General features: G+C 51.4%; 2 protein-coding genes across 2 annotated transcripts in view; both read left to right on the forward strand.

Annotated features, from left to right (window-relative positions):
• Positions 1-6,663: 6,663 nt before the first annotated feature.
• Positions 6,664-17,508, forward strand: part of LOC122379220 — a 42,595-nt gene continuing 31,750 nt past the window's right edge. Inside the window, exon 1 of the mRNA XM_043361226.1 lies at positions 6,664-6,740. The gene's annotated coding sequence lies outside the window, so the exon portion shown is untranslated. The remainder of the gene's footprint in view (positions 6,741-17,508) is intronic.
• LOC122379218 (proline-rich protein 2-like) lies at positions 8,450-16,457 on the forward strand. Its single transcript, XM_043361225.1, has 2 exons — positions 8,450-8,466; positions 15,707-16,457. The coding sequence occupies exons 1-2, from the start codon at positions 8,450-8,452 to the stop codon at positions 16,455-16,457; spliced, it is 768 nt and encodes a 255-aa protein (XP_043217160.1).

Genomic DNA, 17,508 nt, shown 5'->3' on the forward strand with positions numbered 1-17,508 from the left:
TGTGTCAAATGTGGAAAGAAACAAGCATTCATAGGGACTGTGATTTTGGGCGTTTACCTACCGTTTCCGAATCGCCACGACCAGTGGCGGCGGAACACCCTCAATGAAAGGGGGCACTGCCGACTTTTGGTCCCATTCTTTCCATGCAACGCCCATAGGTAGGGCTAATGTTAAAATGCCAAAATCAAAGGGGGCGAGGTGCCCCGGTGCCCTCCCCGTTCCGCCGCCTATGGCCACGACCATGGTGGCGATACCCGAGTACCTACAGACCTACAACCAGGCACATAGCCAATGGAGGGACGACAGGGTCAGCCGTCTCTCCCTGAAGATGGACCACTTTTTTTGTAAATGAAAAGGTGGGCCCCTCCCGAAAAATAGTGGGCCGAATCCGGGGACTTTTCGGGTTTTGGTGGGGGTATACCCTGGGCTCCGGCAAACTACAACCCCAATGAAAAACAAAAAGTTCCACCTCTGAACGCCACTATAGTCCCATCCAACTCAAACACTGGGGAATATCCCCGCACTTTTGAGGACGGAAATCTATGGACCTGCTCGAAAAATAGTGGATAAAATACGGCGAGCTTTCAGTTTTATGGTTGGGTCTCCCTTCCGAGGCACATATTTACGGGGGATATTGGGTCATATTCCCCCGGCGTCCTGATGATCGGCGCCCAGCTCAACGTCGAAGGCGCCCTGATACGCGGCACTGCTATCTGTGAAGGTGCCCAGGTTGCTGCCGCTCGAATTTTGGTCGCCTACTTAACAAAACCTCCGTTGGTGCCATCTCAGTTTCCTCGAGGTCAGGCAACCTTCACACGCCGTTGGCTACCTTGGCTGGCCGGCGACTCGTTCCCCTCGTGGCGACGCTCTTGACATCCAGTCAAAAGTTGGAGTGGCTGGCGCCCCCAGTGGGGGCCGGGGAAGGGGCAGTGGGCCTCCACGTTGCTCTCTTCCCGAGCCTAGGTGACTTGGCTCAACTCTCCTCAATAGAATCTGGATTCTGCACGCTGTATTAACATGGGCGTAGACACCACTACGGACAGTGGGTGTGACAATCAGTAGTGCCATTCATATAGAGCGTGTCATATATGAGCGGAGAGGCAACAGTACAGCTGAGCGGAGAGACAACATTAAAACAACAGTACAGCTGGCGTTGCATGGAGCTGCAGGCAACCGGACAGCGGAGGCTTGCGAAAAATAAACAATTCGTCACTTCAACGTATAAACAATAGTATAAAAAGCAACATAAACACATATTCTAATGGTCGAACCCATGCACTAGCGGCTCACGGCGGGCACAGGCACGCAGTGCGGTAGCGGTACCGGATCACACGTCATGGGCGTTGTCTCAGCATAGGTTGTTATGAGCGGAGAGGCAACAGTACAGCTGAGCGGAGAGACAACATTAAAACAACAGTACAGCTGGCGTTGCATGGAGCTGCAGGCAACCGGACAGCGGAGGCTTGCGAAAAATAAACAATTCGTCACTTTAACGTATAAACAATAGTAAAAGCAACATAAACACATATTCTCATGCCGGTCGAACCCATGCACTAGCGGCTCACGGCGGGCACAGGCACGCAGTGCGGTAGCGGTACCGGATCACACGTCATGGGCGTTGTCTCAGCATAGGTTGTTCGCAATCTAGTTGAAGCCTAAGAAGACGGCCAGTGGGGTCTCACTGCTGCTGAGGCGACCTCGGAGACGATGCGTCGCCCCTCCTGTCGGCGACCTGCGGTGAGCAGGACTCCAGATAGCTGTCTGGCACGTTGCCGACACTGCCAGACGCTGTCAGCAGGCCTCACTGCTGCAAGTGATGTGCAGATGGACGCCAGGTGACTTCGTCTGCAGGCGATTCCGGAGACCGCGGCCTCACCAGGCAGTACCACCTGCATCGCCGTGTCGGTGTTTCTAGAAATGGAAAAATAACAGTATCGGTGAAGGACAAGCAATACAATGTATTCTGTTTTCCTCTCTTGCAGGTATACGTAATCTACAATTATCATTGTTCCTATTTCATTCAACTGAACCTGAAAATTCCACATTGGCACATTGTTTGACTAAATTTGTGTAGTTGGGAACAGGGGCGACGCCACGGTGCGACGACTGGAGGGGACATTGACCATTTTGAAGGGGACGAGGACCATTTCAAGTTGATTCTTTCCATGCAACGGCGTTTGTTAAAATTTTAAAAAGTGGAGGGGACGAGATCCCCTCCGTCCCCCCCCCCCCCCCGTGGCGACGCCCTTGGCTGGGAAGCAGATTGTTTGAAATACATGTTTGGCTGAACAGTGCGGAAAATATTTCATTGATCACTATAGCTGCAACAAAAATACTGAGACAGAAAACATTTGCGCTTACCTGGCTCCTTAGTCAGTCCCGCACAACGGAAGTGGTACCATTTATCGCAGCCGTCGCATCCGACCATCGGTGCTGCACTGATGCTGCTGCACTCCCCACATTCCCAGTACCTTAGGAGCGTCTTGGCTGTGAAAAGATTACATGAGTCATGGCGCATACATGAATAGTAAGATGTTTTATATGTTTAACATCGCATAGCAAAGACACAACAGCTGGGAGTCAAGTGTAAGCCAAAGTGTAAGCCCTGCCATGTTTTGCAGACTGGATTTTAAGCAAGAAAAGCTTTGCTAAAAATGACGCTTGACGAAGCCTCATCCTACTGGACTGTCTGACATGTCTCCCTGTAAAAAGCATGTGGCCCGTATATTGTATATATGATGAATGTTAATAATGCAGAGAAAATACAGTATAAATTATACCCAACGTTTCATCTTAATCGACTTTGTCAAGGGTGTTTGAACAGCTTGAGATGAGTGAAGTGTAAGGGTACCTAGGTACATCTCAGTTGGGCAAACTAGACCTTTGGAATCAAAATATGGAGGCATCAAAAGATTGATTCCTTTTGGGCATAAATGCAGACCATTTCTAACTTACCAATCACATAAAAATAAGAGCGTGTTTCAAGAAGGAGCATGCCTGATCTTGAACAGAAATGCTTGAACTATCTCCTAAGCAAAATAATATTGCTCCTATCATAACAATTTGAATTCTATAGGTAGTGAAAGGCAATCAAGGAATTGATTCACTTTAAACAGACAATCATAATATTGATTCCCCATCAGCTGGCTAATCATTATTTTGATTCACAGGTAATGTTAACAGATAGGCAACAATTACATGCAAGAATACAGCATTTATCTTGCTATTATTCTCATTTAGTGGTATTCTCAGCACCACAACTGATACATACAGCATTGTTGTACTTCACCTTCACTACATTTGATAACAATTCACAATTTTTAAATGTCAAGAATACAAAAACTGAAGCAACAGGTAAAAACCATATAAATAATACAAAAGCACTACAACAATGATAATTAGGGGTTTAAAAATTTCATTTTGCCATTTTACACAAATACTGATTGGTTAGTATGTGATTCATGATACCATAAAATGGGGTGTTAAGGGACAGTGGGGTGATAAGGGACAGTTGCATGGGAAAAACTTTGAGTCATGTTAAGTTCCTAATTTGAGAAGGTTAAATAAAAACTTGAGTGTGGTAGTTGACACTGTTTTGTTCTTGGCTATAGGACAAAATGGCATGGTTTTTCATGCAAGTAATTTGGTTCAAAAATGGTTTTGAAAATCATGCTACATTTTCACAAAACTGAGACATCTCCAAAACTCTGCGTGTACCACATAAACTAGTAGGTGTACAGGTAAAATGAATGCATAGGTGTATTGTCACATGTATTGCACATGTTTCCTGAAAAACTTATACAAATCCACCCATTCATTCATCATCCTCTTCCTCTTTTCCGGACACATGCATATTTTGAGGTGGATGTGGGGTGCTAAGGGACAGGGAAGAAAAAACAAAAAATAATATGTTAATGTAATTTCATAAAGTTTGCTTTCAGTAGGCATGGAAAACACCACATTCCACATAAAATGCTGGCAAGTTCATGCTTTCATCTCTAACACATCTTAAGTTGTATAACAAAACACCTCAAAACTCGCTTAACACTCTCTTTTACAATGATGGGTCAATGAAGACTGATGTAGGCAGAGCTGGGCGCGTTCCTCGATTTTCGGTAGTGCGTTAGCGTTCCTGCGTTCCTCCGGCCGCGGTTAGTGCGTTCTTGGAATAGCGTTCCTCAATTTTTTTTCGCTCGGTGCGTTAGCGTTCCTGCGTTCCTGCGTTCCTCCTTCAAAAATACCGCCGAACCACGCGGCGCGGGCCCAACCAAACACGGGGCGAATCGATCACAGAATACCCAGAATGGCGACGTGGGGCCGAAAAGCAACTCGACATCTCTTTTCCGAATCGAATATCTGAAATACGTTTTACCAATATCATCCGTAGGGTTTTCAACAAAAATACGACCTGCTTAAAAACAATAGTTAAGTTAAAAGATGTATCTTAGTAAAAGTTATCATATTTACTTTACACATTTAATGCCTGAAACCGAATCGAATAGTAAACATCACCACTAAATCTAAGCAAGCCTTCCTCGATTCGACCGACAAGTGGCGCCTCTACCGGCAAACACACGTACTCGAGATTCAAACATTTGACACAGAGGTCATTGGCAGCAATATCATTTTTCGGGTGGTTCCGCAAGAACGCAGGAACGCTTCAAAATTTCGGGTGGTGCGTTCCTCTTACTTGCGTTCCTTTGAAAAACTTTGCGTTCCTGCGTTCTTGCGTTCCTAAAAAGGGCGGTGCGTACGTACGGAGGAACGCAGGAACGCACTAAAGGAACGCACTTGCCCAGCTCTGGATGTAGGTAAATGTGATATCATCATAAAAAGGCCAAAACAAAGAGGGCCACTTAAAGACAAGTGACTAGCTTCAAAATGGGTTTTTGTTGACAACAGAAGGGTACTTTTTGGTTCTGTTTACCTTATTATAAGCACGTTTTCCAGAAGCGTAAACTGCATTACGTATAATTGGCTAAAAAGGCCATTAGTGGTGAATGAACCTGACTTGTTTTGTGACAGAATATGCAAAACATTTCAATAAATAAATTGTGTGCCCTTTCACACCCCAATCGTGGGCATTTGATGACCATTTCTTGGAATAATATAGGTGTCCCTTAACACCCCACATTGGGGTGCTAAGGGACAGTGATGAAAAATAATAAAAATAATATGCATGTTTATATTTTTAAAACTTTAATGTAGCAGGCATGTAAAGCACCAAATTCCACATAAAATGCTTACAAGTTGATGCTTCTATCCCCAACCCTTCTTGAGTTATATAACAAAACACCTCAAAACTGTCCCTTAACACCCCGTTTTACGGTACCAAAATAACATACAGTGTGATTTCCTCAAAACAGCTTTTACGTGATGGACAGTGGCTCTGTCTTTTTCCCATTCACAAGGCCAAAGGGACAATTTCTTAGCTTTGAGGTAACACTTTTTGCAAACCTACCACATTTTTCTACCTTTTAAAAGAAAAATCTCACCGTCATGGGCCTTTTTTCAACCGTAACGATTCATTTGAAGTCAAAAGTGTACCCAAATGAATCAAAAAATTGATTCCATGCCCATATTTGGTCATGGCTCCTCCCACCAGAATCAAATTATTGATGCCTCCATATTTTGATTCCAAAAGTCTAGTTTGCCCAACTGATCTGAGCCCTGATCGGCGGCCGGCTAGTACTCTTGCCCGCGCTCACATACGTGCACGTTACCCCGGCAACGGGCTATTGACCAATGAGAAGCGAGAAAAGTGTTACGTCACTGCGATTTTTCATATACCTGTGCCCCCCGGACGTGACGTAGTGTGCTCGCGTGCGTGCAGGGTCTCTGCGATCGAAAAAGAGCGCTAGCAGCGCGCCACTCGACGCCGCAATTGTCTAAAGCGGCGTGTTAGTATGCTTTATTATGATGTGTGTAAAAGTGAGTTTTTACGTTGTTTATTTGGAGGAAAGGGTTGGAATAAATTAAGTTATTTTTATTTCTGTTGATTGGAGTTTTTATTCAAAAGATTTCGTTCTATAGCATTGATATTTACTGAAAATACCTCCGCTTGAATAAATTGCAGATGTTTGGCAACTCAAGTGTTAAGTAAGCCAAAATGATATGTAAAAAGGTAAGAGACACCCTGATTATCATTTGAGAAACGAAAATATATGAATTTTCCTTATAAGACTCGCTCAATATGCTACTCCGCGGTTTATGCCCCGAGGGTGTCCGAGGGTTCCCGTTAGTTTGTCTTTGGCGCTCTGGGCCCTGGCCCTGTTTCACCGGTGATAGCAGCACGCTGCTCTCAAATTGCGCGAGCTGACGTAATGTGATGACGTCATACTGCTGACGTAAGGGGCAATTCTGGCGCACGATTGCCGCAATATTGTTTAACGTCATCAGCTAAATGTTCGAAGTTAATGTCCAAATTTTTCCTAAACCCAACTTCTTTTAAATACATCATATTGAAAAAATATATATCAAAAATATATTTACTATCATGACTGCGTAAACTCTTACTTTTAGGCTCATACGTCACTTAATGCCGCCGCCAAGGTCACGGCAATCGTGCGCCGGAACTACCCATTACGACAACAGTATGGCGTCACGACATGACGTCAGCTCGCGAAACGTGATAGCAGCTTGCTGCTATCACCGGTGAAACAGGGCCCGGGAGACATCGAACGCGGGGTGAGCCATTTCGATTTGGGCATACGAATCTGCTGCTGAGAAACTTATTTTCGGTAAGTCCAGTGACTTTTCATTTTTACGGTTGGTGATGGTTTCAGCCAGTTTCAACATTGAAAACGTGTTTTGCCTTTTGCCGCATCCAGTGTTTTTATATACCTTGGCCGCATCTTGATCTTGATGTTGATCATGCAATCTTGTGCTTTTCACCCATCTAGTAAGTCAATCAATGTGCAATGGCCAGTCCCAGGGCAAGATGGTGTTTCAGGTCCACTGCTAGCACACTGCCAGTGCCAGTGTATTTTGCAAGACGATGTGATGTCACACTTGGGTAATTCTTGTGCATGATTGTCACAATATTGAGGGACATCCTCAGTTAAGTTGTTAAGGTTGAAGCCAGAACGTCCTCAACAGCATCAAATTTTACTTCTAGGCTGATGACATTGCTCTATATTCCGGCAATCATGCACCAGAATTTGCCCAGTCCTGGCGTCAGCTCACATAATCTGCTGGCAGTATGCTAGCAGCAGCCGTGAAACACCACCCAAGGCCCAGACCAAGACTAGGTAGCCCTTTCCCAGTCTGGAAAACATGGCAGGGAGCTCGACAAGATTTTCGGGGCAGACAAAATCCTGCCCCGAATCAATGCTGAGTCAGAGGCAGCCCAATTCCCACCCCTAATTTTGTCTGCCCCGAATATCTCGTCAAGCTCCCTGCCACCTTTTGCAGACTGGTCTGTGAATTTTTTTTTAACTTCTCCACCAGATTTTCCTGTTTCTGCCCCAATGTTTCTGAAACCTGCCCCTATTTCTGCCCCGACCTGTGGTGTCTGCCCCGACGAGATCTCGTCGAAGCCTGCCACGTTTTGCAGACTGGGCCCTTTCTGCATGTCAAATGATGTTCAAACTGTGTGCTTGACCTTACCTTACCTTACCTTACCTTACCTTACAGAGATTTCAGTTGGGCAAACTAGACCTTTTGAATCAAAATATGGAGGCATCAAAAGATTGATTCCTTTTGGGCATAAATGCAGACCATTTCTAACTTACCAATCACATAAAAATAAGAGAGTGTTTCAAGAAGGAGCATGCCTGATCTTGAACAGAAATGCTTGAACTATCTCCTAAGCAAAATAATATTGCTCCTATCATAATGTAGTAAAGACCTCTTCTTCTAAGAACTGTATTTACTTAGCAGCCCAGCACGCTCAAGCTATCCTGGAAACAGGGACCCCAAATCAGTAGCTGCAGACATGCACAAGCGCCCGTCACATGCAGCGCCATGCAGGGGCCCAATCCCACCAGAGCATGCCCAGTAGGGTGTGTCGACCACAAAGAATCAAGTGGAGACAGTTATATTTTATGGCCCAATAGCATGGCAAGACGATTGCTTCGAAAATTACCAGTCAAAAATGAGAAACTGAGTCCCGCGAGGCAAAATTGTTCGCCGACTTGGTCCCTTTCTGGCGATACTAGCGCCCCCAGCTTATACAGTAGCGGCCGTTCCGAAAGCTTTAGTTACATAGGTGGCGCCATAGTCGACCAGGCATTAGGCAATGCAGTCGCACACGAACGATTCTGACAGGATGCTGATTTGCTTGTTGCTAGAAGCGATATAACAGTGTAAGACGCGTGTGGTGGAATAGGCACTACGAAAGTTTGTCAAATACGCACGTTGCACAGTCAGCTTAGCGGGTTATTTAACAGAATAAATCAAATGCAAGTTTGCGCAATATAATGCAGTTTGACAATAGCACAGTTGGATCATGGATGGTGGTATACGGTAAGCCTTGGCGCTGCAGCGTGTAGTCATGATGACGAGCTTATGTCAGCACATCTCGCTTGGAGTTGAATACGGGGATGATTTTGCGGTGTTTGAAGCTTGCCGTGATATGGCCGTGCCGCGCCTCATCGCCCACAACTCGTGAGCTGGCCAGTAACGTAGCGAAGGGGGCCCCTATGGCCTAATGGTCCCTAGGGACCCTCCTTGGGCCTTCCATGGGCCCCTGTCCCCGAAGCTGACGGCAGGACCCTTCGAAGTTTCGTTTCAAAAGTTCCGGGTTGGGCTGCTTCAAATGGGGACCCCACATGTACCTAGGTATGGGGGCTTTACCTACGTATACCCTACCCAATTTTTTAGGGCGGACTTCACCCACTTTATTTTTGATCGGCCTCTTTTTCAATTTTTATTTTATATTTATTTCTTATAGTTTGGTTGAAGTCCAAGGGACCCTCTTCAGAGCTAGTGAAGAGGCCCAGTGGTGACTGCCCACTACTGAAAGCCCACCCCATTTATCAGGACACTCACACATCCATTACATTCATAACATTCATACACGTTTGGGGAAAGTGTCCAAGTCCACTGGGGCAGGTTAGTTAGAGGGGAATTCACAGTCATAGCCAAGTCATCATCAAACTCAGGTCAGATTCAGTTCAGCGTATGTCAGCAGCAAGGTAGCCCGGGCTCCCAGAGCACCCAACGAAGCGAGGCTTGTTGTCGGGCGCTCCAAGCTGCCCTATGAGGTGAGCTCATGACATGATGGGGTTCTCTGACTAACATCTGAAGGGTCCTCTGCTAGTGTAAAAGAACCGTTATTTGCGCGAGGGGCCCTTTTTGGACCGAGAGGGCCTTCCGTCAGCCTGAGGGGCTCTTTGTTCGTCCAAGGGGTCTTACATCAATCGGCGGGGGGGGGGGGCGTTTCCCCACCTGGGGAGGTCCTCTATCCGACTTGAGGGCCTCTGTCAGTCTCAGGGTCTCTCTCCCGACCTGGGACCCAACACAAAATGTTGTTTTAGATTGGGTTTTCGGCATCGGAGATCAGCTGTGCCGTACTTATGTCATAAGACACGCAAAACGGCACCCTTTTTCCACATATATCCCTCACACAGAACTAATATTGTATCCAATATTTGTTTATTGCGTGCTTCTGCCAACGCAATAAATTCGTTTAGAAGAAGGTAATTAAAATAGAAAGTAGGATATTTACCAGTTGCATTAACCCTCGCCGGTACAGGGGGTTGATGCAACCCCCTAAGGTTTTTCGCAAATAACTCGCGTAAAAAGCTGCCGATCGCAACGAAACTTTCAGTACCCTCGCATTAATCAATTTTACACCTACCCTGAAAATTTCATTACCCTGACCCAAATGACCTTTGACCTGTGATGTGACATCTTTTCCGAGACCATGTTTGGCCGGAATCGCGATTCGGCGTATGTCGGCTCGCATTAGCCGCGCGTTTGCAAGCTTTTCGTGGTTTCAAACGTTCAAACATGTGATTTGATGTTGCTCCCATACATTAGGGTGGGTGTCAAGGTCACCTGAAGGGCACGTCAGGTCATTGACCTTTGGTGACCTCGGGTGACCTCGGTTCACTTTTTCGAGTTTTACATGATTCTAGGCTAGTTTTTGGAGCTGAATTGGAATTAAGCAACCATTTGAACATTTACGAAGTAGTTTGGTGCCTTCGTAACATGTTACGAAGCTGTCAGAGGCGGTTGACACGTATTACGAATACCCGTCACAACCCCTACCGGTTGACCTGACCTGACCTGACCCGACCTGGTCTAAATGCTTAAATGCATCATCTCTGATCAAAACTAACACGATATTCGTGATCAGCACCCCGGAAAACCACAAAGAAGCCAAACTTAACGACTTTCTAACAGGTCCCGATTTTCCCGGTTTTCGGGTCATTGACCTGACCTGGAAGGTCACCCGATGACCTAGGACCTTAAAATTGGGTATCATCGGCTTCCTCTCGTGACGGGCAACACGCTCGTTTTTTCAGCGAAGGTCTAGCTCGATCAGGGGCCAAACGCGAGGGCGTCAACTATCAGTCACATCAAAAATACGGTTGTCCTAGGTAGCGCCACCAACAAAAACCGTCATTACAGATGTCGCTGGGGTAGATTAGGTCGGTTCGGGCCCATCCGCCAAAAATCGTTCGCGGCACTCAATTAACGCATGCTAAGTGTTCTGGTGCTAATAAATCAATTTCATAATACCATAGGCCATAAAAAATCGCTGTCTCCTCAAGATCAAAGAGAAAAACCCTTAGTATGACACACCCTAATGCCCAGGCACACAGCACAAACCATCCACATTACATGCAGCCGGAATCCATTATCACATTTCTCCCCGCAGCAAAGGCAAGGCACATTGACGGGGTGAACACAGTGCACGCGCCAACCCCCGCTCCACGAGCGTGGCACATCCTAAACGCTTAAGGACAACGTCCCACAGCGATCGGCTCAAGGCCTGTGCTATGCAAACAATCGCGGGCCCATTCTCACATCGGACACTGGGACACTTAACACTAGCAAACACACCAAAATCAGAAATAAATCCATTCTCCAAACCGGTCTGGACACGCCCTGCTCCTTGTCCCCCTCCTTGGTACATCAGTAACGGGACGGGATTCGCTCACCGATGAGTGAGAATCAGTCCCTCCAGCCTCTCCTACAGCTTCGGGCACAGATTCAGCTTCCCCCGGTTGAGTCTCCGCAGCGTCTCTACTATCCTCTCCGCGCCTAATCACAGCCCCCTCCCCAATCAACGCTAACCCGGGCTCGTCGTGATCAGACCCCCCGCATCTAGCTACCGGCGTGGCTCCAGTCACAGGCGACGAACCACCGGTCCCTTCGTCATCTCGAGGAAGCTCCGTCCGCCCCGCGTCCACAAGAGCCTGAACACGACCGTCAGTCGAGTCTTCAGGCACCCCGACTGCAGTTGAGGGCACAGAACCCATCACAGTCAACTGTGGGACAGTCAACTCCAAGTCGCTATCATGCGCCGGTCCAGCCCCCGATGGACGCGCACGCGTGTCACCGGTATCCGACCGAGCGCCAGGGATCTCACCATCCGAATCCGACTGAGCGCCAGGGACCTCAGGCTGGCCATCCGACAACGATGAATGCCCAGCACCACCAGTGGAGGCATCGTGAGGGATCTCCGGTGACTGTGCCAAGACCACGTAGCCGTCATCTTCCCTACACGTGCATGGCTTCATACGGTCATGATGAACAACAAACGACTTCCGGCTGCCCTCTTCTTTAACGCGATAGGACTGGGGAGACAAGATCTCCATAACCACGAACGGGCCCGACCACGGCCGCTGCAGCTTGGGGGACTTTCCGACAGTCCTAACCGGTTTGTGGACCCATATGAAATCACCCACCTGGTAAGTCAACTGGTTGACCTGATCGGTCCGACTCGCTGCCCTCAAAGCTGCTGCCTCTTGGATTGCTTTGCCCACCTTCTCTCGAATCTGGTTCTGATCGACACCGCACGCTACTGGCGCTGCTGGACATTTGTCAGCATGACAAACGACGTCCAACGGGAGACGAGCTGACCGACCAAAGAAAACTGAAAAGGGCGTCATGTTCGTAGACTTGTGTACGCTCGTGTTGTATGCGAACACAACCTTTGGGAGGACCTCATCCCAGTTCCTCTGGTCCTCACTCACGAACATGGAAAGCATCGAACAGAGCGTACGGTTGAATCTTTCAACCTGGCCATTCCCCTGGGGATGGTAAGCCGAGGTCCTTGTTTTTGAAATACCCATGTGTTTGCACACTGCCTGAAACAAGCGAGATTCGAAGTTCCGACCTTGGTCAGAATGAATGGTTTCTGGGCAGCCGTACCTACAGAAGAGGCGGTCAACCAGAATACGTGCCACCGTACCAGCCTCCTGGTTTGGCATAGAAAACGCCTCCACCCACTTCGAGAACCCACATGTCACCACCAGGATGTATCGATTGCCATCTGCAGTCACAGGGAAAGGTCCGGTCACATCGACTGACACCCACTGCCAGGGACCACTTGGCACGGGCATCTTGCCAAAAGACGCCCGGGGTTGAGGTGCCGGACTCTTTCTCTGGCTACATGGAACGCACGACTTCACGTACGTCGCGACATCCCGAGCCATGGATGGCCAATGAAATCGATCCCTAAGACGGGACAACGTCTTGTCGATGCCCAAGTGTCCCGAGCACTGTGTGTCATGACTCTCATGCAGCACCTGGCGGACACCCGCCGGAGGCACCAACAACTGGCGATGGCCCTCGTGCGTCGTGAACAGAAGTCCCGTCCCCCGATCAACCTCCAACGAGTCACGGCGACTCAGATAGAACTTTACCACCGAGGAGGCGTCCGATGGACACGGGACACCGCTCGCAAGACACGATGCGATCATCAAGAAGTCAGCGTCTGACATCTGGAGACGCAACAAGTCCTGCGTATCTGAGCGTAAGTGTACCTCACGAACGGCCCGAGACAGAGCATCAGCATGACTTATCTTCCGTCCAGCTTTGTACACCATGGTATACGAGTACTGTTCCAGTTCCAAGATCCACCGAGCCAGTCGCCCTCGAGGATCCTTGCAGGATCGGAGATAGGTAAGTGGACAGTGATCGGTAATAAGCGTAAATGATCTCCCTTGGAGATAAACTGAGAAGTGGCGGACCGCCCAAACAACTGCCAAACATTCCCTCTCAGTCACACTGTATGACATCTCGGCCTTTGACAGGCACCTGCTGGCGTAGGCCACGGGTCGCTCCAGCCCGTCCACCCGCTGACTCAGCACAGCTCCTATGCCGACAGTGCTGGCGTCTGTTGTAAGAACGAAATCCTTTTGGAAATCTGGAAAGGCGAGCACCGGAGCACTCATAAGAAAGCCCTTCAACGCGAGGAACGACTCTTCGCAAGAATCGTCCCATTGAAAGCGTGCCTTCGCCTCTGTCAGCCTCAATAAGGGCTTTGCTACCTCCGAAAAAGACGGAATAAACTTACGGAAGTAGCTGGCAAGTCCAACGAACTGTCTGACCTCATGGACACTGGCTGGACGGGGATACTCCTGCACTACCCTAACCTTTTCTGGGTCTGTACTTATTCCTCCTTCGTTGATCACATGCCCCAAAAATTTGACTTCCCGTTTAAACATAACACACTTCTCTGGGTGAAGCTTAAGACCGCTATCGCTTATCGCCTCGAGGACATGCTCAAGACGCTGCAGAGACTCACCGAAAGACTTCCCAAAGACCACTATATCGTCTAAATAAACTAGGCACTCTCTCCACGTGAGACCGGCCAACACGGCCATCATCAGGCGCTGAAATGAAGCAGGTGCCCCTTTCAGCCCGAACGGCATCCTGTTAAATTCAAAAAGCCCCAAGTGAGTGGAGAAGGCAGTCTTCTCCTTGTCCCCTTCCTCTAACCCCTGTTGCCAGTACCCGGATCGCAAATCTAACGTGTGGAACCACACTGCGCCAGAAAGAGAGTCCAAGCAGTCATCCACCCGCGGGATTGGGTGGGCGTCTCCGTGAGTCACATCATTTAGCCGTCTATAGTCCACACAAAGCCTTAGTGACCCATCCTTCTTAAGAACGGGCACGATGGGAGAAGACCACGGCGAAGAGCTGGGTCTTATTACCCCCTGTTTCCACATGTCCCTCACAGCAGTTTCCACCCCTCCGCGCTGGTGGTAGGAAAGCCGTCTGGGTGGCTGAGTAAGCGGACGAGCGGACTCCTTTAGAGGAATCGAGTGTGTCACCAGATCACATTGTCCCAGCTCCCCGTTCAGTGAAAAAGCGTGAACATTCTTTAGCAACAAGTCTCGAAACACATTTTTGTCTGCGTCACTCACTAAATCAGATTTGCTCACCATTCTCTCTACCCAAGCAGTGACAGCAGTATCATCGACTCCCAGGAGCCTGACTTTAGCATCCTCCTTACTCGTAATGTGATCCACCTCACGTAGCGCAGCGTTCTCTGCTATCATCGCAACCTCTGTTTGAGCGGGAAGAAGGATTCCTCGCTCTGATGGGTTCACCACTCTAACGGGTATAGTGCGTGACTCACCCACCACTGCGACACCGGCAGCCGACATGATCCCAAACTTATCTGACAGCACTGGTGAGTGTTCAGTTACCACAGTATCTCCAACTGCGACCGTATCGGGGACACAGCACAATAGAACGGCTTCATGTTTAGGAGGAATGCACACCGAATGAGACATTTTGACACGACCAGCATCAGCCAAAACCTGACAACGCCGCACGGTTGCAACCTTTTTTCGCAAGTCAATCGACACGTGTGATCCCATACGCTCTAACACATCCATACCTAACAGGCAGTGAGGGTCTAAGTTCCTAACGACATAGATGGGGTGGTCACGCACAGTCTTTTCACCCACTGTCACGTCGCATGACACCACTTTTACCAACGGCATCGCACTCCCGTCCACGGTTACCGGAGAGCGCTCTGGCACCACCTCCGCGAGATCTAGGTCCCTCACGACATCCTCCGACACGACGGTGCACTGAGCACCCGTGTCCAGCAGCCACTGTACCGATTTGTGGGCCAGAGCGCCAGTAACAAAAATCTCGCAGTCAGTCCCCGCTTTCACTGCCGTGTCGGACTCATTCCCACACATGCCAACTGATGAATTTAGTCCCACTACACGAAGAATTCCCCTGCCGCACACCGCTCGTGCCCCAACCGACCGTCCCCCGCTACAAGCCACTGAACCCAACCCCGAAGAACCGGAGACAGTCTGAGAGGGCACATATCCCGCCGTCGCACTCCGGCAGCCACCTGCTGCCCCAGCCGAGGACCTGAGCCCAATGACACGAGCGATTCCGCCCCCCGCTTTAGAGCCAGACCCTGACACAGAGGTATGTACCCGCTCTTCCCCCAACCCATCACGAGCATCCTTCACTGAGTCCGGCGCTCGGTCCTCAGGTTCGGCAACTAGAGGCTGTTCACATCTCGCCAAAGTGAACGACGGGGGCGAAGAAGCGGACACTGTCGCTGTACTCACCCGCAGACCCACCAGGTCACCACGCTCTGCCTCGGAAAGCCGCCCCGACGGAAGTCCACGGATCACCTCCCCGTCCACAGGTCCCGACGTCCACAGGTCCCACAGGCGGACCGATCGCCGCAGCAGACGGTCTCCCACCGAAGGTGTCCTTAGTCGTCGGCGGCTCCGCCGCCACCATCAGGCCGGTGTGGCCGGTCTGGCAGCCCGCCGCAGCAGGCCAACCACCAGCCACCGCCGCCGACCGCCCACCGAGGTCGTCTTCAGCCGCCGCGGGTCCCGGCGTCACCATCAGGTCGGTTTGGCCGCCCGCCACAGCAGCCCATCCACCAACCGCCGCCGCCGGTCGCCCAGCGAAGGTGTCGGTCGGGCCGCCAGACACAGCGGACCAACCACCAGCCGCCGCCACGGGCCGCCCACCGCAAGCGTCTCCAGCCGCCGGAGCCCCCGACGCCGCCATCAGGCCGGTCTGGCCGGCCGCCGCAGCAGGCCAGCCACCAACCGCCGCCGCCGACCGCCCATCGAGGTCGTCCACAGCCGCCGCAGGTCCCGACGCCACCATCAGGCCAGTCTGGCCGCCCGCCACAGCAGGCCAGCCACCAGCCGCCGCCGCCGGCCGCCCATCGAAGGCGTCTCCAGCCGCCGGAGGCTCCGGCGCCACCATCAGGCCGGTCTGGCCGGCCGCCGCAGCAGGCCAGCCACCAGCCGACACAGCGGACCAACCACCAGCCGCCGCCGCGGGCCGCCCACCGAAGGCGTCTCCAGCCGCCGGAGGCCCCGACGCCGCCATCAGGCCGGTCTGGCCGCCCGCCGCAGCAGGCCAGCCACCAACCGCCGCCGCCGACCGCCCATCGAGGTCGTCCACAGCCGCCGCAGGTCCCGACGCCACCATCAGGCCAGTCTGGCCGCCCGCCACAGCAGGCCAGCCACCAGCCGCCGCCGCCGGCCGCCCACTGAAGGCGTCTCCAGCCGCCGGAGGCCCCGGCGCCACCATCAGGCCGGTCTGGCCGGCCGCCGCCGCAGGCCAGCCACCAGCCGCCGCCGCGGGCCGCCCACCGAAGGCGTCTCCAGCCGCCGGAGGCCCCGGCGCCGCCATCAGGCCGGTCTGGCCGCCCGCCGCAGCAGGCCAGCCACCAACCGCCGCCGCCGACCGCCCACCGAGGTCGTCCTCAGCCGCCGCAGGTCTCGACGCCACCATCAGGCCAGTCTGGCCGCCCGCCGCAGCAGGCCAGCCACCAGCCGCCGCCGCCGGCCGCCCACCGAAGGCGTCTCCAGCCGCCGGAGGCCCCGGCGCCACCATCAGGCCGGTCTGGCCGGCCGCCGCAGCAGGCCAGCCACCAACCGCCGCCGACGCCCACTTGCCGAAGGCACCCTCAGCCGACGGAGCCACAATCGGATTCGGCGGACCGGCTGCGCCGCTCGTTCCCGTAGGCTCCCATGCCACCGACTGAACGCGAGGACCGCCCGACAAACCCGCGCGCAGTCCCGGCGCCGCGCCCCACGACACACCGGAATTCTGGCCCAGCACGCCGGCGGCGGCCACGCCAGGCGCGCCGCGCCGTAGGCGTCAGGCCGCCGGCTTCCGGGGCAGGGCGCAGCCTCTAGCAAAATGTCCTTCCTGTCCACAGTTGTAGCAGAGAACCTTCTTTCCTTTCGAGTTCTGGTTGATATTAGGCGTGACCTTGCGTTCACATTTGCTTTTGAGAAGTTCTGCAACTTGTTCGCTCAAGGCCTTGACAGTAGATGACAGCTCGTCGACCTTCCCTTCCAGGTGGCCAGAAGGAATGCTCTGGTGTCCCACAGCTCGGACACCACTAGCTGGCAACCCAGAGCTGATCCCTGCTACGCCTGATGAGCTCCTGATCACCTGCTCCAGCTGTCTAGACCTTCTCACTACATTCCTGTAGGCCTCATCAGCCATTCCCGGATCCACCATTACCTGCAGACGCAGGTCGTCAGGAAGCCCATTGATGAAGTGCACCCTGCAGATTTCCTCTCTATCAGCTGA

Source organism: Amphibalanus amphitrite, unplaced genomic scaffold (genome assembly GCF_019059575.1).
Source record: "Amphibalanus amphitrite isolate SeventyFive unplaced genomic scaffold, NRLGWU_Aamphi_draft 000073F_arrow, whole genome shotgun sequence".
Taxonomy (NCBI): Eukaryota; Metazoa; Arthropoda; class Thecostraca; order Balanomorpha; family Balanidae; genus Amphibalanus; species Amphibalanus amphitrite.